Here is a 24,727-nt window from a genome sequence, read left to right as displayed (position 1 = left end):
ACTTCAGCTCTGAGAACTACAAACGGCACCTCTCAGAACTACAAACGGCACCTCTCAGAACTACAAACTGCAGCTGTGAGGACTACAAACTGCAGCTTAGCTCTGAGAACTACAAACTGCAGCTCTGAGAACTACAATTATAGCTCTGAGAACTACAAACTGCAGCTCTGAGAACTACAATTATAGCTCTGAGAACTACAAACTGCAGCTCTGAGAACTACAAACTGCAGCTCTGAGAACTACAAACTGTAGCTCTGAGAACTACAAACTGACTCTAGTCTCCCATGTCCAGACCCTCCACAGCGCTGTGGAGGAAGGTCTGGCTAGTCAAAGTTTCTCTGTGAAACTACATTGAAAAGAATGAAATGTCCGAATATGAACAGGATGCTGTTTGAAGAGTTTTAATTCTGTTAAAACATAAATATTTACACACGAGACAGTAAAATATAAGTTAATACTCTGAGACATGACCAGACCTCCATGATAAATTGAAAATTAACTTTTTTTTTGAACTTTTCTAAACACTTTTTTAAATTCATGTTCATTAAATCAAATTTAAATGACAATATACCTCATTTTTGAGTAAAAAAAGCTGAAATGATGCATTTTGTTGACTAATAGTTAATATCAGAAGATGTTGAATGAATCACAGACTGTTTAATGTCAAACTTTAGTCTTTAGACCATTTAAAAAATATATTCAAATGTTATAAAATTGAATAAAACTCCAAAATTTCAATGAAAGTAATGATTAATTGTACCTGTGAAGATCGTTTATGGGTTCCATATAACGTACATCATGCAGCCGTGTTAATTTTGGGCAATTTGGTTGTTAAGAAACCCAAATTTCTGATAAAACAAACTTTGATGATGAGGTTTTTTATGTTCACACTGAAGATTGATCCATAAAACATGAAGCTGTCTGCCTCTCTGCATAAATAAAAGGGGATTTAAAAGGTACAGTACGTTGTTTTACACATGATGATGATGATTTGGGGGGGGTGGGGGGGTCACGAGGACTGAACCAGCTCCCGTTTGGTTTCCGTGGACGACGGCGCTTCGATGATTTCTCCCGACATGAACAGCTCCTGAAACATAAAAAAACAAAACAAACTTTTATTTTGAAGGGCTCCTGCTTGTATTGTTGTCCAGACAGCTTTAAAACCAACTCTTATTTTGAAGGGCTCCTGTTTGTATTGTTGTCCAGACAGCTTTAAAACCAACTCTTATTTTGAAGGGCTCCTGCTTTAACTGTTGTTCAGACAGCTTTAAAACCAACTCTTATTTTGAAGGGCTCCTGCTTTAACTGTTGTTCAGACAGCTTTAAAACCAACTCTTATTTTGAAGGGCTCCTGCTTGTATTGTTGTCCAGACAGCTTTAAAACCAACTCTTATTTTGAAGGGCTCCTGCTTGTATTGTTGTCCAGACAGCTTTAAAACCAACTCTTATTTTGAAGGGCTCCTGCTTGTATTGTTGTTCAGACAGCTTTAAAACCAACTCTTATTTTGAAGGGCTCCTGCTTTAACTGTTGTTCAGACAGCTTTAAAACCAACTCTTATTTTGAAGGGCTCCTGCTTTAACTGTTGGCCAGACAGCTTTAAAACCAACTCTTATTTTGAAGGGCTCCTGCTTGTATTGTCCAGACAGCTTTAAAACCAACTCTTATTTTGAAGGGCTCCTGCTTGTATTGTCCAGACAGCTTTAAAACCAACTCTTATTTTGAAGGGCTCCTGCTTGTATTGTTGTTCAGAATCCTTGTTTATTAGGGTGGGAATCACCAGAGGCCTCGCGATTACGATATCATCCCGATACCTATGTCACGATACGATATGTGCGATTTTAAACATATTGCAGTATTCTGCGATATATTGCAATGTACCTTATTGTCCCGAAAGGCCAATTTTGTCAACATCTGTTTCATTTAAAAAGATACATTTCTCTGTCTGTTCATCTCACTTCAATTTTATTGCTGCAAAATGTGATAGTCAAGCAGACAGACTGACCAACACATATATAATAATAGATCCATACTTGGCGTCTGTGTATCGATACAGTATTGCCACTAAAAATATCGCAATACTACGCTGTATCGATTTTTCCACCCCACCCCAATTGTTTATGCGGCACGTTTTCTTAAAAAATGCGATGAAATATGTGGGATATTTATGCAATTTTATGCGATGAAATTGCAAAAATTGCTGTTTGATGAAAAAAAGAAGAAAAAAAAGTGATTTGTGTCGCATAATGACGTCACTTCATAACGTTCCCATGGCAACGGGGCTAAACGGCAGCTCTTGTGTGAAGTAAACGCAACATTTTTCAACTTTCTGCTGAGATATATTACGGGACTTTTTTTAAATTTTTTTTTACAACGAAAATGCGGGGGTTATGAAATCATGCAAGCAGCCCCGCGTATTTTTGCGCGGAAATCTGCAATTTATGCGCCGAAAGTGCGGCGAATTTGAAAATATGCGGCCTTTGGCTGATTATGCGTTCGTGTTTAGACTCTTAACTTTCTCTCGGAGCTCCTGAGGAGCAGCCGGTTTGCACCAGACCTCCAGAGTGGGAATATTATGAGAACTACAATTAATATTCATGAATATTATGAGAACTACAATTAATATTCATGAATATTATGAGAAGTACAATTAATATTCATGAATATTATGAGAAGTACAATTAATATTCATGAATATTATGAGAACTACAATTAATATTCATGAATATTATGAGAACTACAATTAATATGAGAAGTACAATTAATATTCATGAATATTATGAGAACTACAATTAATATTCATGAATATTATGAGAAGTACAATTAATATTCATGAATATTATGAGAAGTACAATTAATATTCATGAATATTATGAGAACTACAATTAATATTCATGAATATTATGAGAACTACAATTAATATTCATGAATATTATGAGAAGTACAATTAATATTCATGAATATTATGAGAAGTACAATTAATATTCATGAATATTATGAGAACTACAATTAATATTCATGAATATTATGAGAAGTACAATTAATATTCATGAATATTATGAGAACTACAATTAATATTCATGAATATTATGAGAAGTACAATTAATATTCATGAATATTATGGTGTAGAACCATAATATATATAGATATACGATGCCCAGAGACGATCCATCACTGATTGTCAGATGATTCGGCACATTTTACATTACTGAAACTGACTTGATAAGAAAAGCTTTGTAAAAAGTGCTGAAAATTATGACAATTAAAGTTGATTTACTGTCACAAGCAGAGCAGAAGTGTGTGTGTGTGTGTGTGTGTCTCTGTGTGTGTGTCTCTGTGTGTGTCTCTGTGTGTGTGTGTGTGTGTGTGTGTGTGTGTGTGTGTGTGTCTCTGTGTGTGTGTCTCTCTGGATGTGTGTGTGTCTCTGTGTGTGTGTCTCTCTGGATGTGTGTGTGTGTGTGTGTGTGTCTCTGTGTGTGTGTGTGTGTGTGTCTATCTATGTGTGTGTGTCTCTATTTGTGTGTGTGTGTGTCTGTGTGTGTGTGTGTCTCTGTGTGTGTGTCTCTGTGTGTGTGTGTGTGTGTGTGTGTGTGTGTCTCTGTGTGTGTGTGTGTGTGTGTGTGTGTGTGTGTGTGTCTCTGTGTGTGTGTGTGTGTGTCTGTGTGTACCAACCTGATCATAGATAACTTTAACGATGAGAGAGCAGCTGGGACATGTGGCCACGTCCTCCCCGTTCTCCAGATCCTCCTGGAAACACAAAACACATCTCAGCATCTATCTGTACTTCTACTACTTCTAATACTTCTACTACTTCAACTTCTACCACTTCTGATACTTCTAATACTTCTCTAAACTCTGCACCAATCAGCAGCCGGTTGGAGAGATAGACATTGATTCTGCCTAAAACCCTTTCTGGGTTAAACTAATACTCCTAATACTAAGACTCCCACTAGGATTTATTATAAATGGATCATGTCTGACACACACACACACACACACACACACACACACACACACACACACACACACACACACACACACACACACAAATATCGGTGTTTGAGTTATGACCCCTGGCTTTTAAAAAGGGAGTTTGGTGTAAAGTCGTGAACATGATAAATCAGTAAGGTAGAAGCAGTTACTGACAACTAGACGTTGTTCTTACACACCGAACTCCATTCAAATATTTGGAGATTTAACATCCTTGTCTTGATGTCTTCCGGCTACTTTCGTGTAAAACAAAACCTAATAACTTTAATATGTCAACACTAATGATGAGCAAATCCATGCCGAATCCATCACAAGGCTTTGATTATTAGTAAAATATATCAAATATTTAGTTTTTCACATACAGGATTCACTGAAGAAGAATAACCGTAAAGTTGGAGGATTTTTGAATGCAGTTTGGTGTGAAGTCCACCCGTGTTGAAATATGATATATCAAGCGTTACGTTACGTAACGTTACGTATGGTAGGATTGGGAAATTGACAATGAACAAGACGTCTGGTAGTCTAAAGGAAGCTGGTTATTTAAGTATAAATAAAGCTTATTTGAATATTTCCTCTGACTTGTAAGTTACAGGCAGTTAGCTGTTAGCCGTTAGCTTCGGTTACTTACTTTACTTATGGCGAATTTGTCTCCACAAGGACAGGGGAAGTAATACGTCTCCGTCTCCTCGTCATACTCAAAGTCTTCGATCTCTACTTCGTCGTGAAATACCGACATTTTCTGCGCGAGATGAGCTCAAAAACCTACAAAAAATTAGCCATTAGCTCAACACATTTGTTAAACCCATCCGTGCTGTGTGGCACGCAGTGATGACGTCTCTGGCTGATGTCTCAGGCGTGTGACGCAATATTTTGAACTACCAACCAGAAAAAAGATGAGAAAAGAAATCTGTGCTGATGTGTGGTGTGACGTCATCGCGTCTCTAGTGGTCATCAGCTGGAACTACAAGCAGAGCGCACACACACACACACACACACACACACACACACACACACACACACACACACACACACACACCACACACGATAAATTCGTAATATTAAGAAAATATAAAATAACTTTTAGATAAAAGTGATTTTTAACGGACAGAAAAAAATAGTTGTAATGATGTAATACATTTTACATTATACATTAAAAAGCATCTCTTCAACCTAACCTTCTAGAACTACAACTTGAGCCAGTAAAAGGATTATTTTAAATAATATATGTGTGTACTCCGTTATAATCAAAACATACTTTAGATTTTAAAACAACCCTATTACATGTGTTATTACATGTTATCTGTCAGTCTGTGTATTACTGGATTTGGGAATGCTGCGCCTCTCTGGGTGTTTTCCTCCCATTTCCTGTTTAAAGTTTCCCAGACTTTCCAGACTTCCCGGAGTTTGTGACGCAGTTTTTTTCTCTCCGCGTGGAGCTCCAGCTGAAGGTAATTTAACTCTAATGTCTGTAACGTTTGACTGGTGAACTCAGGCTGTGGTTTGTTTAGTTTAAGAGCAGGAAGTTTAGCAGCTGAAACTCTAAATTAGAGAAGCGTTTCTCCGTCTGTACCGCTGTAACATAACATAACATAACATAACATACCATACCATAACATAACATAACATAACATAACATAACACAATACAACATAACATAAATGTACAGTTGCACATTTAGCTGCGAAGGCGTGGGACTGGGGGTATAGGGCTGGGGCGGGGGGTTCTGTCTGCTGAGAAACGCACAGCCCGGCAGCCCACTAGTGTCTCAGTCCGCAGAATTTCTGTGCATGTGAACAATAGATATCCCTCAACGTCCTCCACGGAGAGAGCAGAGACACACGACACGCCATTTCTCCCAGCCGTCCATCGTATAACCCGCAGCAAACGCTCCGTCAGGACATGCTGGCTCACCCGTACCAGTGCTCCTCCTCGAGAATACAGTGTCAATTGCGCTGAGAGACCAGTTAATCAGTTCCATAATTTGGGTTTTGTAGAGCCTGAGCCTTGCAGGGAGATTGTTGTGTCTTATGCAGAGAGTGCATTTATAAAGTATCATTTTGGATTGTAAAATGTGTGTAAAGCAGAAAATGTGTTTAGAGTTTTGGAGACTTGAGATTTTGCTCTCTGTCTGTCAGCTTAGATAACTGTGCTATGATGCCATTTTAGTGTGTTGGCAGTTGAAAAGAACTAAACTCTTTAAACATCTTGAGAAAGTTAAACATAATGAAAGTGTTTGAATTTATTTCTTTTAATAAGTATGTAACTGCGTCACTAAAAGAGGAGACTGTTTGCATGAGACAGATATGTGAGGACAGCACTGAACAGAGGCTGCCAAAATAAATGTGTGTGTGAGAGTGTGTGTCTTTGTGTGTGGGTGTGTGTGTGTGTGTGTGTTTGTGAGTGTGTGTGAGAGTGTGGGTCTTTGTGTCTGAGTGTGTCTTTGTGTGTGTGTGTGTGTGTGTGGTGTGTGTCTTTGTGTGATTGTGTGTCTGAGTGTGTCTTTGTGTGTGTGTGTGTGTGTGTGTGTCTGTGTGTGTAGGTGTGTGTGTGTGTGTGTGTGTGTGTGTCTGTGTGTGTCTGTGTGTGTGTGTGTGTGTGTGTGTGTGTCTGTGTGTGTCTGTGTGTGTCTGTGTGTGTGTGTGTCTGTGTGTGTCTGTGTGTGTGTGTCTGTGTGTGTCTGTGTGTGTGTGTGTCTGTGTGTGTGTGTGTGTGTGTGTGTGTCTGTGTGTGTCTGTGTGTGTCTCCTGGCTCCATCTAGTGGAGTGATAGTAGAACTACAGCAGCTGATGATGCATTCAAATGACAGTGATGTGAAAGAGACAAGAAGAGCTAATGACATACTGTATAATGTTGTGTTTCTTCTGCAGATGGGTTCATAGTTCAGCAGCATGGATCAGTGTGAGGACAAAGAAACCACTCTGAGTCTGGAACAGGACCGCCAGACCAAAGCTCAGAGGTGAGAGGACCATCTCTAAGGCCGGCTACACACTGGCGCGTGGCGTTTTCTATGTCTTTACCCACCAGAAAAGTGTCTGTTACTGCTGCTGCTAGCCTTGTTTGGACACATGGATGTTTCCCATAAACATAAATACAGTACAGGCCAAAAGTTTGGACACACCTTCTCATTCAATCGTTTCCTTTTATTTTCATGACTATTTACATTGTGGATTCTCACTGAAGGCATCAAAACTATGAATGAACACATATGGAATTATGTATTTAACAAAAAGTGTGAAATAACTGAAAACATGTCTTATATTTTAGATTCTTCAAAGTAGCCACCCTTTGCTTTTTTTATTAATAAGGGAAGTAATTCCACTAATGAACCCTGACAAAGCACACCTGTGAAGGTAAAACCATTTCAGGTGACTACCTCATGAAGCTCATTGAGAGAACACCAAGGGTTTGCAGAGTTATCAAAAAAGCAAAGGGCAAATACAAATAACAATGCCAACAGATAGGCCTAGCACACACTAGGTCACTGGACAATTACCAACACATAAAATACACTATTCTTCTTTAAATATCTCAATACTATGAGATCCTAAACTGTAGCTTTAGCCATTACATGGACTATATCATATATAAATGGTCTATAATTACACTGAATACAATAAACAAACCAATATGTAACACATTGGTATAGATCAGATAAAATACAACATCCATTGATAACTATTATTAATAATTGTGAAATAGATACCAGTCTTACGGTATAACATATCAAAGATACATCAACAAATGACACTATAGATCATATTATATCTTGAAAAATTGCTATTGCACTTCCAAGTAGGTAGACACAAGCTACATGGCTATCTTGCTATCTGTTAGATTATTCCTTTAAAGTGAACACATACAACAGCTCAGAGGCTACATTGGATTACTTTTATGAACTACATTACAATACAAACAACCTTTTCATAGATCAAATACCAAGAATACTATATTAAGATTTCAACTGGTTACGTGACAAGACAACATCGGTTGGGCCGTTTGCATGTGTGTCTACCCGGACGCACATCAACTGACGGCGGCATAGCCACCATAGAACATTGACAGGCTCTGGCTAACAAAAGGTATAGCCTACTGAACAGAGCACCGGCAATACAAACAAAATGATACAAAGTACAGAGAGACTTAATAGACGTTACATATTACACTTAAACATACTGATGTTCAATCAACACGACACTGTTTACAGTCCGGTACAGAAAGACGAAGTGAACGGAGCCTTCACTGACGGTGACGGGCTAACTTCAACTAGCTTCTGCTAGCTCACTAGCTAAAGCTGCTAGCATATACATATAAACACCTCCCGTCTCCACGGCAACCCACTATGGTAAAACAGTGCAACAGCGCCATCTACTGGCATGAAGTGAAATACATGAAACTGTTATCTTAAATGTAATACAATAAAAAATAGGAGGGGTAACATATATAAGGCCATTTTATGTACCCATTACACTAACCCTGACTCAACTGAGTTCCTCCATCAATTCAACATCTTCTAATCTACAGTGACCAGCTGCTCTAAAACTCTGAATGAACCGTCAAAGTCTGAGGAAATACAGTTGGTTTCTTATTGATGCTTCTGATGAAAAGACTCCGATATTTCTGCTGACAACTATATGTCAGCTCTTTTTGTTTTGTTTTCCTGCAAAATTAGTGAAATGAGCAAATAGTTTTATTAAATGTATCCCCAATCAATTGTTCTGTTACTGTGTTCTGGGTGCAGTGCAGAGTATATTCTGTTTTTAATGTGTTTCCATCAGGAGGAAGCCAAAAGAAAAAACCCAGTTGTGTGTCCTTCAAGAGTGACCGGTCAAATTCTCGCCTTATTAATTTTAAAGGACAGCAACCCTCTGACGCAGGAGGTAAGCTGTTAATGACATAATATTACTGATTCATGTTTTAACTGTTCATTTTCAGCATCTTTCTTCCCCACCTATATATTCTTAAATCTGAAAGCTGTCCAGTTAGAAAAGCTGCTGATGTACCTGCTTTGGTCCGGAGGCATTTTGTTTTTGTGTTGTCCATTTGTCTAATGAACGCAATATCTCAGGACACCTTCAGGGAATTACTTGATATTTGGCACAAACGTCCACTTGGACTCAAGGATGAACTGTTAAGATTTTGGCTTCTCACATTATCTCTAGACTGAGGAAACTTATTTCAGCCACTTGTGATCTCATTGTATTAGTCACTACCCAAAGTTCATGACTACAGACAAGGGTTTTAAGCGTAGATAGATAAATTTAAAACTTTGCCGGTGTGGTACACGCCTTCATCACTGCCGATGCCACACAAACCTGCTGCCTGTCCATCTCACTAATTTTACCCTCACATGTCAACAAGATCCTGATATAATTTAACTACTTTGTTTAGACAATTAACTCACTCCCAACCCAGAGGGAGCAATCCACCTTTTTCTGGCAGAGAACCAGGTGTTGAGTCTGATCCCGCTGCTTCACACTCAGCTGATAAAGCCAACAGAACCACATTATCTGCAAGAAACAGAAACACAATTCTGATGTCCTCAAACCGGACATTCTCCTCCCTCTGGCTGCGCCTTGATATCCTGTCCATGAATCGGTGAAAGGGCCAACTCTGGTGAACTGGTCCACCTCCAGGATGGAATTTTCTTCTAGATCTGAGGCTCAACAATTGGTTAGAGCCTCCTTTCTAGCACCCTGGAATCATCTTTCTTGGGAAGGCTGAGCTGTGTCTGTGATAACCCACTAATTGGACCCCAGCTTCCACTCCCCCTTGGGAACCAAAATTGCACTTCTTACGGATATACAGGAAATTCTTCTGCAGGTGGAAGTTGACAATCTCTCCAACAGGGGCCTCAGCCCAGTTCACCTTTAATATCAAACCTTTTGGTTTACCAGATTTGTCCGGCAACCTTCCCTGCCATCTGATCCTACTCATCACCAAGTGATCAGTTAAAAGCTCTGGTACTCTCTTCAACTGAGTGTCCAAGACATACGGCCACAGACTGATGAAATGACCACAAAGTTGATCATCAATCTTTGGCCTGGGTTGTTCTGGTACCAAGTACACTTATGACCCCTTCTATGCTCAAATATGGTGTTCCTTATGGCCAATCCATGACTAGCTCAGAGATCCAACAACAAAGCACCACTCATGTTCATATAAGGTAGTCTGCCCCTTTCAATCACTCCCCTCCAGGCTTCTCCATCATTGCCAATGTGAGGCCGAAGTCTCCTAGCAGAATGATAAAGCTCCCAGTCAGTATCCTTTCCTGGACACCACCCAGAGACTCCAACAAGGTTGTGTATGAGCTGCACTTTGGTGCATAATAACAGACAACTGCTCAGGTTCTTTCTATTGTTTCTCTGGGATGACTCACACTCAGGGGTGCAGGTTGATTGCTCATGAAAAATCAATGAGCTTTTTTGATTTTCCTGATTCCTCCACAGAGTGGACCATGAGAGTTCAGAGGTTCCCAGTGGTCAGTCTGCCCAGCAGCATCAAACACAACTGGACTCCATCTTTATGGTCTGTACATGTACAACAACTAGTTTTACATCTATTATGTTGACAATCATCTCCATGCTGCACTTTTCAGACCAGTGGGTTGTCAGTCTGTCCAACATTGATCTGATGTTTGCTTCCATCATTTCAGTTTGATTGTGTCATTCATATAATCTTCTGTTCCAGCTGCTGGAGCAAGACATCGTCACTTTTGTGAAGGACGAGCTGAAGAAGATCCAGAAGGTTCTGAGTCCAGATTACCCAGAATGCCCAGAGAGTCAGAGGGAAGATGATGATGAAGAGCAGAGCAGGAGCAGAGAGGCATTTCTGAAGATCACACTGCACTTCCTGAGGAGACTGAAGCAGGATGAACTGGCTGACCGTCTGCAGAGCAGTAAGAGGATTTCTCTAAAGATTTAACATGCTGGACTATGTCACACTTACTATTATCTCAAAAGATAATATGTGTATGTGTAAATTATTTAGGGGAAGTAAACTGTCTACTTTGTAAATCCCTTACTGATGTTCTTTGTTATGTATTCATTCAGGAAGTCCAGCTGAGGTGGTAAACGTAAACTCAAATCTAACCTAAACAAGAAGTTCCAGTGTATGTTTGAGGGAATGGCTAGAGCAGGAAACCAAACCGTTCTGACTCAGATGTTCACAGAGATCTACATCACAAAGGGAGGGACTGCAGAGGTCAATACTGAACATGAGGTCAGACAGATTGAAGCAGCATCCAGGAAACCAGACAGAGCAGAAACAACAATCAGACGAGAAGACATCTTTAAAACCCCACTTGGAAGAAATGAACCAATCAGAACAGTGATGACAAAAGGGAGTGGCTGGCATCGGGAAAACAGTCTTAACACAGAAGTTCACTCTGGACTGGGCTGAAGACAAAGCCAACCAGGACATCCAGTTCACATTTCCATTCACCTTCAGAGAGCTGAATGTGCTGAAAGAGAGAAAGTTCAGCTTGGTGGAACTTGTTGATTACTTCTTTAGTGAAACCAAAGAAGCAGGAATCTGCAGGTTTGAAGAGTTCCTGGTTGTGTTCATCTTGACGGTCTGGATGAGTGTCGACTTCCTCTGGACTTCGCAACACAGAGATCCTGACTGATGTTACAGAGTCCACCTCAGTGGATGTGCTGCTGACAAACCTCATCAGAGGGAATCTGCTTCCCTCTGCTCGCCTCTGGATAACCACACGACCTGCAGCAGCCAATCAGATCCCTCTTGAGTGTGTTGACATGGTGACCGAGGTCAGAGGGTTCACCGACCCTCAGAAGGAGGAGTACTTCAGGAAGAGATTCAGAGATGAGGAGCAGGCCAACAGAATCATCTCCCACATCAAGACCTCACCAAAGCCTCCATATCATGTGTCACATCCCAATCTTCTGCTGGATCACTGCTACAGTTCTGGAGGACATGTTGAAGACCGGAGAGGGAGGAGAGCTGCCCAAGACCCTGACTGACATGTACATCCACTTCCTGGTGGTTCAGTCCAAAGTGAAGAACATCAAGTATGATGGCGGAGCTGAGACAGATCCACACTGGAGTCCACAGAGCAGGAAGATGATTGAGTCTCTGGGAAAACTGGCTTTTGAGCAGCTACAGAAAGGCAACCTGATCTTCTATGAATCAGACCTGACAGAGTGTGGCATCGATATCAGAGCAGCCTCAGTGTGCTCAGGAGTGTTCACGCAGATCTTTAAAGAGGAGAGAGGATTGTACCAGGACAAGGTGTTCTGCTTCATCCATCTGAGTGTTCAAGAGTTCCTGGCTGCTCTTCATGTCCATCTGACATTCACCAACTCTGGAGTCAACCTGCTGTCAGAAGAACAAACAACATCAACACAGTTCTACCAGAGTGCTGTGGACAAGGCCTTACAGAGTCCAAATGGACACCTGGACTTGTTCCTCCGCTTCCTCCTTGGTCTTTCACTGCAGACCAATCAGAATCTCCTACGAGGTATGTTGACACAGACAGGAAGTTGCTCAGAGACCAATCAGGAAACAGTCAAGTACATCAAACAGAAGATCAGTGAGAATCTGTCTGCAGAGAGAAGCATCAATCTGTTCCACTGTCTGAATGAACTAAATGATCATTCCCTAATTGGAGCAGATCCAACAGGCACTGAGATCAGGACTTCTCTCCACTGATTATCTGTCTCCTGCTCAGTGGTCAGCTCTGGGCTTCATCTTACTGTCATCAGAAGAAGATCTGGATGTGTTTGACCTGAAGAAATACTCTGCTTCAGAGGATGTTCTTCTGAGGCTGCTGCAGTGGTCAAAGCGTCCAACAAAGCTCTGTAAGTAGGATTCATTCATCAATAAATACTCTGATATCTTTCAACAGGAGTTAAATATACAGTACAGGCCAAAAGTTTGGACACACCTTCTCATTCAATGTGTTTCCTTTATTTTCATGACTATTTACATTGTAATTCTCACTGAAGGCATCAAAACTATGAATGAACGTGTGGAATTACGTACTTAACAAAAGTGTGAAATAACTGAAAACATGTCTTATATTTTAGATTCTTCAAAGTAGCCACCCTTTGCTCTGATTAATGCTTTGCACACTCTTGGAATTCTCTTGATGAGCTTCAAAAGGTAGTCACCTGAAATGGTTTTCCAACAGTCTTGAAGGAGTTCCCAGAGATGCTTAGCACTTGTTGGCCCTTTGCCTTCACTCTGCGGTCCAGCTCACCCCAAACCATCTTGATTGGGTTCAAGGTCCAGTGACTGTGGAGGCCAGGTCATCTGGCGCGCAGCACTCCATCACTCTCCTTCTTGGTCAAGTAGCCCTTACACAGCCTGGAGGTGTGTTTGGGGTCATTTTCCTGTTGAAAAATAAATGATGGTCCAACTAAACGCAAACCGGATGGGATGGCATGTCGCTGCAGGATGCTGTGGTAGCCATGCTGGTTCAGTTTTGAATAAGTCCCCAACAGTGTCACCAGCAAAGCACCCCCACACCATCACACCTCCTCCTCCATGCTTCACGGTAGGAACCAGGCATGCAGAATCCATCCATTCACCTTTTGTGTCGCTTCGCACAAAGACACAGCGGTTGGAACCAAAGATCTCAAATTTGGACTCATCAGACCAAAGCACAGATTTCCACTGGTGTAATCTCCATTCCTTGTGTTTCTTGGCCCAAACAAATCTCTTCTGCTTGTTACCTCTCCTTAGCAGTGGTCCTGCTAGCTGCTACTTGACCATGAAGGCCTGATTCTCTCCTCTTAACAGTTGTTCTAGAGATGTGTCTGCTGCTAGAACTCTGTGTGGCATTCATCTGGTCTCTAATCTGAGCTACTGTTAACTTTCGATTTCTGAGGCTGGTGACTCTGATGAACTTATCCTCAGCAGCAGAGGTGACTCTTGGTCTTCCTTTCCTGGGCGGTCCTCATGTGAGCCTGTTTTGTTGTAGCGCCAAGATGGTGCAGCGGGGACACATTCAAAGTTTTGCGATTGTCCGGACCTTCATTTATTAAAGTAATGATGGCCACTCATTTCTCTTTACTTAGCTGATTGGTTCTTGCCATAATATGAATTCTAACAGCTGTCCAATAGGGCTGTCGGCTGTGTATCAACCTGACTACTTCTACGACACAACTGATGGTCCCAACCCCATTAATAAGGGAAATAATTCCACTAATTAACCCTGATAAGGCACACCTGTGAAGTGAAAACCATATCAGGTGACTACCTCATGAAGCTCATTGAGAGAACACCAAGGGTTTGCAGAGCTATCAAAAAAGCAAAGGGTGGCTACTTTGAGGAATCTAAAATATATATATATGTGTTTTCAGTTATTTCACACTTTTTTGTTAAGCACACAATTCCATATGTGTTCATTCCTAGTTTTGATGCCTTCAGTGAGAATCTGCAATGTAAACAGTCATGAAAATAAAAAACCGCATTGAACGAGAAGGTGTGTGCAAACTTTTGGCCTGTACTGTAAATAACTTGTTTCCTTCCTGTTTTCTCTCTAGACTGAGTGGCTGTAACCTGTCAGAGAGAAGCTGTGAAGCTGTGTCTTCAGTTCTCAGCTCCCAGTCCTCCTCGTCTGAGAGAGCTGGACTTGAGTAACAACAACCTGCAGGATTCAGGAGGGAAGCTGATCTCTGTTGGACTGAAGAGTCCAAACTGCACACTGGAGACTCTCAGGTCAGATCAAGTTACTTATTTCTATGAACTTTATCCTTCATTAATTTTAACTGCCCTTCTCATGAACTGTGGCTGAGATTATTTTTTAATAGCATGTGACTTTGATTCCTGATTCAGTCTTGATTAGCTATCTACAACTTGTTAAGAATAAAACATAAAGGATTTAAACTGCAAAGGGATTTAATATACTAATTACACCAAATGTCTAGACTCAACATTTAAACACAAATGTTATCTGTCTTGTTTCCTGTTGACTCACCAGACTGAGTGGCTGTAAGCTATCAGAGAGTAGCTGTGAAGCTCTGTCCTCAGTTCTCAGCTCCCAGTCCTCTAGTCTGAGAGAGCTGGACCTGAGTAACAACAACCTGCGGGATTCAGGAGGGAAACTGATCTCTGTTGGCCTGAAGAGTCCACACTGCACACTGGAGACTCTCAGGTCAGGATTCATTAACCCATTCAACTGATGATCATTTAAACTCTGACTAACTTCAGTTGATGATTCAAAACACAAATGGCTTTTGCATTCATGTTGTTGTATTTGTTTTTGTGTTGAATCATCTCGGCCACTGTAAAAATGTACCTGAACTAAACACATAGCTCCACGTGATCACAGAGGGTTCCTGTGTGTTGTTCTGTGTGTTTGCAGTCTGTCAGGCTGTCTGATCTCAGAGGAAGGCTGTTCTTCTCTGGTCTCAGCTCTGAGCTCCAACCCCTCCCATCTGAGAGAGCTGGACCTGAGCTACAATCACCCAGGAGACTCAGGAGTGAAGCTACTCTCAGCGGGACTGGAGGATCCTCTCTGGAGACTGGACACTCTCAGGTACACACACTGCTTAACAAAAATGAGATATTTGTGTAGGAAGTCTCCAAGGAGATCATCTATAGGAATCAAAATAACTCCCTATTGTTAATCTTCTATGCAGTTTAGTCAAATATCTGCATTGTAAAGAAACTCTCTGTCATTTTGAGAAATATCCCAGAATGAATGAATGTCCATGTATCCATGCTGGTCTGACCCCCTCCTCCTTTCAGGGTGGAGCCTGCTGGAGTCAGATGGTTGACACCGGGTCTGAGGAAGTGTAAGTGTGTATTTAATTTTGTTCATCAAACTGTGACATAATTCATTCAAACCTCTGAAGTTATCATGACTGGACCATGGTCACCCTCTGCCTTTACCGTAATATTACATCTATAACAACCGCGTTCCCAACTTTACCTGGAGCTCACAAACCGAAAGTCTGTTTCTCTCTTCCGTTGTCTGTCACAGCCTAACGTTTAACTGACATTATTCAACCTTAGCACTTGTTTTAGCAGACCTCTATTACTTCAGTTAACTTTAACCAGCCTGCTTCTTTCTGAAAAACAACAACATCAAAAAGAAACAGCCTAACTAAACATGCTTGCTTACTGGGAGTTCTGGATAAACTCACGGAAGACATTACCGTCGCTGGCTGTGTGGTGAAGCAAATCTACCAGCCACTTGCATATTTTACCAGCAGAAGGTGTTAACTTTGGACCCTGATTCAAGCCAATCAGCAACAGGCAGCAGCAGTTGATGGTGGGGAGGCAGCGTGTGAAAGTGCCGGCCAGCCAGTACATATCTTTCCATGAATCTGGGGGCAGAGCTTCTGAAGGGGGTTGTAGCTGTTTGCCAGTTGAATTCAAATATCAATAATCTTTGCGCAACATTGCTTACTGCACCTTTAATAACTGCAGCTCCGGGGCTCCCTGGTAGCTCACCTGGTTGAGTGTTTGCCTAATATACAAACCCCAATTCCAAAAAGATGGCGGAGTGAAGAGATGGCACGCTGAGACGCCGCGCTGAGGCCAAAACCCCCTCTTTAAAGGTTATTTTTCCAACTTAATCTGTAATTTTTACATAAATATAAGAAACTGGAATAGTTCGCAAGAGACAATTGAAAGTTTGGAGTCTTACATCGACGCAAATTACGACGAAATGGCAAAACCGGGAGCAAGCGTGGAAGAAGCGAACTGGGCTCAAGTGGCACAGAGGACTGTTTGCTTACCACAGAAATGCAAAGTATTAAAAAGCTTTGGACGGCATGAACAGCAAGCTTCAAAAGCTGGACATGCTAAATCAACTCTCTGAAGATGTGAAAGACATGAAGCATTCACTGGAGTTCTATATAGAATTGGTCGACGTCCTCAAACAAGAGAGTGCGTCGCTGAGATTAGAGGTTAAAAATCTCAAACAACTGACCACTGAACTCTAAGGAAACAATACCAAAATGTCAGAAAACATTTTGGATTTACAGATCCGGAGTATGCAAGATCATATAATAATCCATGGTGTGCACGAGACAGCAAAGGAAACTTACCAAGTCACAGAGAAGCTGGTAAAAAGTTAATGACGGAGCAGCTAAAAATGGATCAATCCGTGGTGCAGAACATTCAGCTTGCTAGAGTGCACCGGATCGGGAAACCCAAAGTAGCAAGGGACAAACACAAACCCATCGTGGCAAAACTTGCTGTGTCGAAGGACAAATCCACTATTATGGCAAGAGGTCGGGAACTGAAAGGATCAACTTTCTCCATCACAGAGCAGTTCCCTCCGGAAATTATGAAGAGAGAGGCTACTCTATACCCGGTCATGTCGGAAGCAAGGAAAAGTGGCGCGGCAAACCGCGTCTTAGTGTAGATAAGCTTTACATTGATGGAGCTTTATATCCGGAATTCCCAGATGACATATTGGTTGTCTGGAGGGGTTACGCTGGCAACTAGTAAGCGCGATCTGATGACGTCACACACAACTGATCGCTAGGCCAGTGGTTCCCAACCTTTTTTCCTTGGCCCCCTACTCATGTCTAAGAAAAGCTGAACCCCCCATGAAACCGGAAGTTGAGGTAACCCCGAGATAAAGCCTTACTTTCTTTTTGATACAGATGAGTTATCAGCACTTTTACGTGTCCCCGCCATGTTTCATTCATAAAGTAGTGATGAAAAAACGAGGATACAACAAAATATATAGTTTACATACAGACTTTTGTATACATTATATATTCTAGTGTATTATCATAATTTGTTTAACGTGCAAATATATATTTTTTTACCTCAACCTCAAAGCAGATAAAGACTTGCGCCCCCTGTGATTTTTGCTGCCCCCTCTGGGGGGTGCCCGGACCCCAGGTTGGGAACCACTGCTCTAGGCAATAAGCCTAACATGGAAATAACCGACTTCACGTGGCTATTGAGGTGAAGAAGAGAGATTTCTGTTTATTATGGACTGTAAATGGATAAAGTGCCGTGTTAGGAAGTCCCGGCCCCCATGGATTGGGCCTAGCTACTCAAAGTGGGAAATTTGAACATAATCAAGAAGTGTGAAAAGGGGGAAGACAAGTGGCCTGGTTAGTTCTCCCTCTGTTGGGATCAGGCTATGGGAAGAGCATACTTACCCACCCTAGAAAAGAGAAAAGGACAATGGAGGACTGTAGCTTTAGAGGAGGTGGGTTATACTTGCTTGGTTTTTTTTTGGTTTGGGTTGTATGCTGGTACATGTAGGGGGAGTGTGTGTTGGTTTGTGTGTATGTGTGGAAAAGTTTATTTTTGTTGGGGCACTACACTATATTGATAAATATTTTACTAGTTAAATGGAAAAAAGCCTTCATTCATTTAATCGTAATCGTAGCAAATATATCTAAAAAGGAATGAAATTTTTACTTGGTTAAATGATAAAAGTTACGTTCAAATTATTTGTATGCAAGAAACGCACTCTAATTCAGAAAACGAGTTAAAAATGGAAAACTGAATGGGGAGGGGATATATACTGTAGTCACAGTCTAAAAAAGAGTAGAGGTGTTATGATTGATTAAAAATAATGTAGATTACACACTGCACTCCGTATCTAAAGATAAGGAGGGTAGATGATTGTAATAGACATAATGATTCAATCTGGAACCAGGACTATTGTTTGTTGCTGACTTTGAAAAGGTGTTTGATAAAGTACAATGGAAGTTCATAAAACAATGTCTTGGCTTTTTTAATTTTGGGAATAATTTAATACAGTGGTTTGAAACTCTTTATAATCATCCTGTTAGTCAAGTGATCAATAACGGTCATATATCAGACACTTTTTATTAACGTAAAGGAGTCTGTCAAGGGTGTCCTTTGTCGCCATATCTCTTTATTTTATGTATTGAAATTAGAATTAGGAACAATGCAGATATACCAGGTCTATTTCCAAACGGTCAAGAGATTAAGCTGACAATGTATGCTGATGATGCAACCGTTTTCATAAAACCAACACAATCCACTTTGGAAGGATTAATTAAGGAATTAAATACAAAAAATATCTGGATTGAAACCTAATTTTGAGAAATGTAACATTCTGAGAATTGGGACATTAAAAGACACCAATTTTATTTTAAACAGTTCGGCTCCTGTTAAATGGATTAATAGAGAAGTTAATATATTAGGGATTCTTTTACTTGACAATTTTAAAGAAATTGTTAAATACAATTATGAGAGAAGGATGGAAAAGGCAGAAAGAATTTTACAACCTTGAGGAGGGGAACTCTCTGACAATTCAAGGAAAAGTAACTCTGATTAATACATTAGTAATTTCACAATATTTGTCCACTTACTAATGCTTCTTCCTTCACCTAGCATAAAATTCTTCAAGCATTTTGAACAAAATTTTTTCAAATTTATATGGAATAATAAACCAGATCAAATTAAAAGGCAGTATTTATATAATTCTTATGATAACGGCGGACTGAAGTTAAAAAATCTTCAAAAGATGGACTGTTTCCTGAAAGCCTCTTGGGTGACTAAAATGTATCACAACGAACAATGGATTACGAGCCAGAGATTATATTCAGACTTTTCTTTGTTCTCAAACAATATATTTCTTTTTTACCAATTAAAAACAATACATATTGATAAACTATTTCAAAATAGTTTTAAAAGAATTATCACCATTCTTCAAGGATGCACTGAAGGCTTGGTTGAATTTCCAGTACCACCCTCAGATACAATTCAAGATATTCAGACACAGTTGCTATGGATGGATTGCCATTGGTATGGGAGGAATGTGTCAAAAATGGGTTAATTTTTGTCAATGACCTTTTAGACTTATCTGGAGATTTTATTTCTTATGAAAACATGAGAAATTTTTTAGCATTTCTCTCGCCCGGATTGTTTACAATTTAACCAGCTAATTTCTGCAATTCCCAAAATTTGGTGAAAAAAAATTGCAAAATGGTAAGATGAATAAATTAATGGTTTGTCTCCTACCAATAAGATGTTTAAAATGGTTATCTGGTGTAAAGATAAATAAAATAATATATATTTGGAAATTAAATATCACAGGCACTGCACTTTTTCCACACAGAACCTGCCTGTTTTGGGAAGACTCATTTAATTAACCAATTTTGTGGAAAGATTACTTTAAAACAATCTATAGAACTATAACTGATTCATATTCCAGAATATTTCAACTTAAAATCTTTTATAAAATTATTGCAACAAAAAGTCTCTGTTCAAATGGCAGATAGAAAAAGACCCTTGTTGCAGGTTCTGTGGGGATGAGGAGGAGGACCTGATGCATTTGTTTTATTTTTGCCCACGCGTGGCTGAATTTTGGGTCAATATACAGATATGGTTAAGGTTTATGGATATTGTTTTGCGAATCAAACCTCAGAATATTTGGTTATGTGTATTTGAGGGTAAATGCAAACACTTTTTGAATGATTATTTTGCTAGGTAAAATGTTTATTTTTAAAGCTAAAACTATATCAAATTTATGTATAAAACACTTTAAGAATATAGTTTATCATTACTGAAACAATTATAGCAACAAATAACAGAATAACTGAGCATGAAAAGAAATGGAATGTCTGTTTATTTGATTTAGAGGTATAACTATTATGTGTACTCTCTTAAAAGAGTGCAATGTGTAATATTATAAATGTTTTGCTAATTTGTTATTAATTTTGCTTCTTTTTATTTATAGTTTGCTTTCTTGTCAAAACACTATGATTGTGGGGGTTGATTGTGGTTGTGGTATGAATGTATGGGGTAGAGGTGGGTGGGGGTTTGAAGCTTGTTTTGTCGTTTTTTGTAATTCCTAATTTTTTGTATGCATTAGATTCTAAATAAAAAAAAAAATAAAATAAAAAACCAATTCCAATGAAGTTGGGACGTTGTGCAAAATGTAAATAAAAACAGAATACAATGATTTGCAAATCTTTTTCAACCTATATTCAATTGCATACACTACAAAGACAAGAAATGTAATCTTCAAACTTGCACTTGTAGATGTAGCGACAAACTGACAATGGTTTTCCAAAGTGTTCTGGAGCCCACGTAGTAATATCCTTTACAGAATGATGTCAGTTTTAATGCAGTGCCATCTGAGGGATCGAAGGTCACGGGGCTTCAATGTTGGCTTTCAGCCTTGTCGCTTACCTGCAGAGATTTATCCAGGTTCTCTCGATCTGTTGATTATTATGGACTGTAGATGATGAAATCCCTAAATTCCTTGAGGTTGTATGTTGAGAAACTTTCTTTAACTGCTGGACTATTTGCTCACGCAGTTGTTTACAAAGTGGTGAACCTCGCCCCATCTTTGCTTTTGAACGACTGAGCCTTTTGGGGATGGCTTCTTTTATACCCGACCATGACCAATTAACCTGTTTACCTGTAGAATGTTTCCAACCAGGTGTTTTTGAGCATTCCTAAACTTTCGCTGTCTGTTGTTGACCCTGTCCCAGATTTTTTGGAATGTGTTTCAGGCATCAGATTTAAAATGAGTGAAAATTTGCTAAAAGCAATAAAGTTTATCAGTTGGACCATTAAAAATCTTGTCTTTGTATTGTATTCAGTTGAATATACTGAAGGTTAAAAAGGATTTTCAAATCATTGTATTCTGTTTATGTACATTTTACACAACGTACTAACTTCGAATAAGGCTCAGATCTTATGGCAGCGGCCCAAGTTCTAGTCTGACCCATTGCTGCATGCCATTCCCTCACTTTCTCTCTCACCTTTCCTGTCTTCAATTGTCATATCAAATAAAGTCCAAAATTGTCATCAAAGTGCTGATTGGTTAATAACTGCAGCTGTGTTGTTTCTCCTTCTCTCCGTCAGATTCCTGTGAACTCACACTCGACACAAACACAGTGCACAGAAACCTCAAACTGTCTGACAACAACAGGAAGGTGACATTTGTGATGGAGGATCAGCCATATCCTGATCATCCAGAGAGGTTTGACTCCTGGTGTCAGCTGCTGTGTAGAGAAGGTCTGACTGGTCGCTGTTACTGGGAGGTTGAGAAGAGAGGGGGGTTAATATAACAGTGAGTTACAGAGGAATCGGGAGGAGAGGGATACAGTGATGACTGTTTGTTTGGATCTAATGATCAATCCTGGTGTCTGATCTGCTCTGATGGTGTTTATCTGTCTGTCACAATAACAGAAAAACAGGCCTCCGCCTATCCTCCTCCTCTGTCTCTGTTAGAGTAGCAGTGTATGTGGACTGTCCTGCTGGCTCTCTGTCTTTCTACACAGTCTCCTCTGACTCACTGATCCACCTCTACACCTTCAACACCACATTCACTCAACCTCTTTATCCTGGGTTTATGGTCTGGTCTGGTTCCTCAGTGTCACTGTGTTGGTGTGTAGGATGGAGAGTCTCCTCCTGTTTCTCATTGCTGATCAGTTGAGTCTGTACAGGATCACACTTACAGAAATATGGCAGTTTATTGTTTATAATCTAATGAATGAACTTCGTATAAAATAATCCAGAATGATTGAATAGATTCCTCGTGAACATTGTAAACTTGTTCCACTTCCAGTCCTTTAAATATGGAAGCTGTGATCATGAAATTGTAGAAATGCCGTTGACTTGTGTCATGTTTTGTTTTGAATTATGTCTCTTTTCACAATAAAAGCATAAAGTTACTGTGAGTGTGTTTGGCGGTGTCTCTAAGGTCAGCACTAGTGATATGATTCAGTTTTTGGGCGCCATTATTCACCTAAATGTATTACTCTAAACACCTTGAAATTTACTCTGTAAATCCTAAATCTAAAGAGTATTCCCTGAAATAGTTTTGATTTTTTTTATAGTATAATCGTTGAATTGTTTTGGACAAAAACTCAAGCTTTTAATAGCTTTTCATCGTGTTTAGATACAAAATTAATGCAAAACTGTAAAGTCGTGGGTTACATCTGTAGGAGTTAGTTACACTACAACGCTTCATTCCAAAAAAGCAAATTACATACAAAATGGTGGACTTCCTGTTGGGTTTAGGATAAACCTGCAAGAGGCTTTGGGTTGCATGTCTAGAGTTGTTAAAAAAACCTAACCAATTTACATTCAACTATGTCAAATCTAATTTTGGGGGCTTCCAATTAATTATTTTGTGAGATGTAGTTTAGGACATTTGCAATGGCGACCTGGCCAGCAAAGCGTAGATGTGCAAGACAACAAATAGTTTCACATTCAATACATTACAAGTATACAGAATACAATATACTACATAAAGTGCAGAATAATTGGACATTACAAATGCCGCACATAGTGAGGTGTAGGAATGGATATGCAAAATACATGAAGGAGAGGTCTATATCACTGCTGAGATGGTGTAAAGAGTCAGTAAACAGATCTAGATCTAAACAGTCTAGTGGTCTAATTAGTAAAGTAGATCAGTTATTACACAATGTATGAATATATGAATAGACAGTCTAGATAAATTCTAAGGTGTTAGAGAAGAGACAATATACAGTTAGTGCAAATGCTGGTCTAGGTAGTAATGTATATCAGTAATATACAATATGCAAGAATAGACAGCCTGTATGAATGCTGAGATGTAGTAAAGAGTCAATATAGTCAATATACAGTTAGTGCAGATTGTGATCTAGATAGGGAAGTAGATCAATAGATTTGCAAAATTGTTTGGGAAGAAATAACGGTTGAGCATACAAAGGTGAATAGTGCAAATTAAGCGTAAACAAATATGATGATGATGAAGCATCTGTGCAACTATGCATGACAGAGATAATGGAGTACTGGAGTAAGGGTGTGCAAAAACAGTGGATGAAAAGCGGGGAACAGTTACGCACGCACTGTGATCAGACAGGAGCTCAGACAGATGAACTTTGAAGGCAGTTAGTTGGATAAGGGTTTTGAGTTTCAGGGTTTTTTGTATTTCATTCCAATCATTAGCAGCTGAGAACTGGAAGGAGTGGCGGCCAAAGGAGGAGGTGTTGGGCTTTTGAGCTCGAAAGATATTTATGGGTAGGTAAAGCTATGGTGACCAGTGATCGTGGGTATACCGCGGGGCTTTGCCTAGAAGGATTTGTAAAATGAGCTGGTACCAGTAAGTTAGGCATCAGGTGTGTAACGAGGGCCAGCCAATTAAAGCATAGAGGTTGTAGTGGTGGGTGTTAGAAGGGGCTCTGGTCACAAACGTATGGCACTATGGTAGACAACATACAGTTTTTTCAGGAGAGAGTTTGAGGCAGTTCTGTAAATGAAATCACTGAAATCTAGAATTGGTAATTTGTAATTATTTAAATAGTTAAATCAAACCTTTATAAGTTCCCGTATTTCTGGTGTCTGATGTCATGGCACCCTCTGGTGGACATCAGCAGGAACTACAAGCAGAGCTACACAAAACATATTCACACAATAAAACTAGGGCTGTCAAAATTAACATGTTCATTTTAAAATATTTAACTCATTAAAAAAAAAACAAAAATTAACGCCAGCTGTGTTTTCTTTACTTCATGTGGCGCTGAACTATGACCTACATGGTGCCACCCACCAAACCATATACGACGGTGTGGCGCTAAACCGTTAGCCATACTGGATCAAGATGGATAGGGAGGGAGTTTTGGGTGGACAATTTCACTGTGCACTTTGCAAGGCTGAATTTAATTATCACAGAAGTAATTTGTCTTTGAAATATCACCTCAAAAGCAAAAAAACATCGCCTAACTATATCTACAGGGCTTGCCGCAATCTACATTACAGGAGTGTGGTATTCGTGGCCGAATAAAGAAGCCTCTAAGTGACCTAATTAGCATAGTAGAAGACGGT

General features: G+C 39.9%; 2 protein-coding genes and 1 long non-coding RNA gene across 3 annotated transcripts in view; 2 read left to right on the top strand and 1 right to left on the bottom strand.

The window, feature by feature from the left end:
- The window catches only part of LOC120554014, a 256,741-nt gene that overhangs the window by 184,732 nt on the left and 47,282 nt on the right, over positions 1-24,727 (top strand). The window lies entirely within an intron of this gene.
- On the bottom strand, positions 386-4,845 carry dph3 (diphthamide biosynthesis 3). The gene is made up of 3 exons (XM_039793688.1): positions 4,617-4,845; positions 3,671-3,745; positions 386-1,087 (listed from the first exon to the last, which is right to left on the bottom strand). Exons 1-3 carry the CDS (start codon positions 4,722-4,724, stop codon positions 1,010-1,012), a joined length of 261 nt encoding a protein of 86 aa, XP_039649622.1. The 5' UTR covers positions 4,725-4,845; the 3' UTR covers positions 386-1,009.
- Positions 14,948-17,243, top strand: LOC120554669. The gene is made up of 3 exons (XR_005638548.1): positions 14,948-15,104; positions 15,315-15,488; positions 15,701-17,243. It is a non-coding gene; the product is annotated as an uncharacterized LOC120554669 (long non-coding RNA).

Source organism: Perca fluviatilis, chromosome 24 (genome assembly GCF_010015445.1).
Source record: "Perca fluviatilis chromosome 24, GENO_Pfluv_1.0, whole genome shotgun sequence".
In the NCBI taxonomy this organism is placed as follows: Eukaryota; Metazoa; Chordata; class Actinopteri; order Perciformes; family Percidae; genus Perca; species Perca fluviatilis.
The sequence above is the reverse complement of the archived record's forward strand: the minus strand, read 5'-3'. Positions and strand labels throughout refer to the sequence as shown.

Bases quoted from the DNA above. Each gene is read 5' to 3' on its own strand.
- dph3 (XM_039793688.1), bottom strand. From the start codon at position 4,724: ATGTCGGTATTTCACGACGAAGTAGAGATCGAAGACTTTGAGTATGAC. The intron at 3,746-4,616 runs GTAAGTAACCGA...TTGTGTTTCCAG, and splicing joins ACAAATTCGCCATAAGTAAA to GAGGATCTGGAGAACGGGGA. The intron at 1,088-3,670 runs GTTGGTACACAC...TTTATGTTTCAG, and splicing joins TTAAAGTTATCTATGATCAG to GAGCTGTTCATGTCGGGAGA.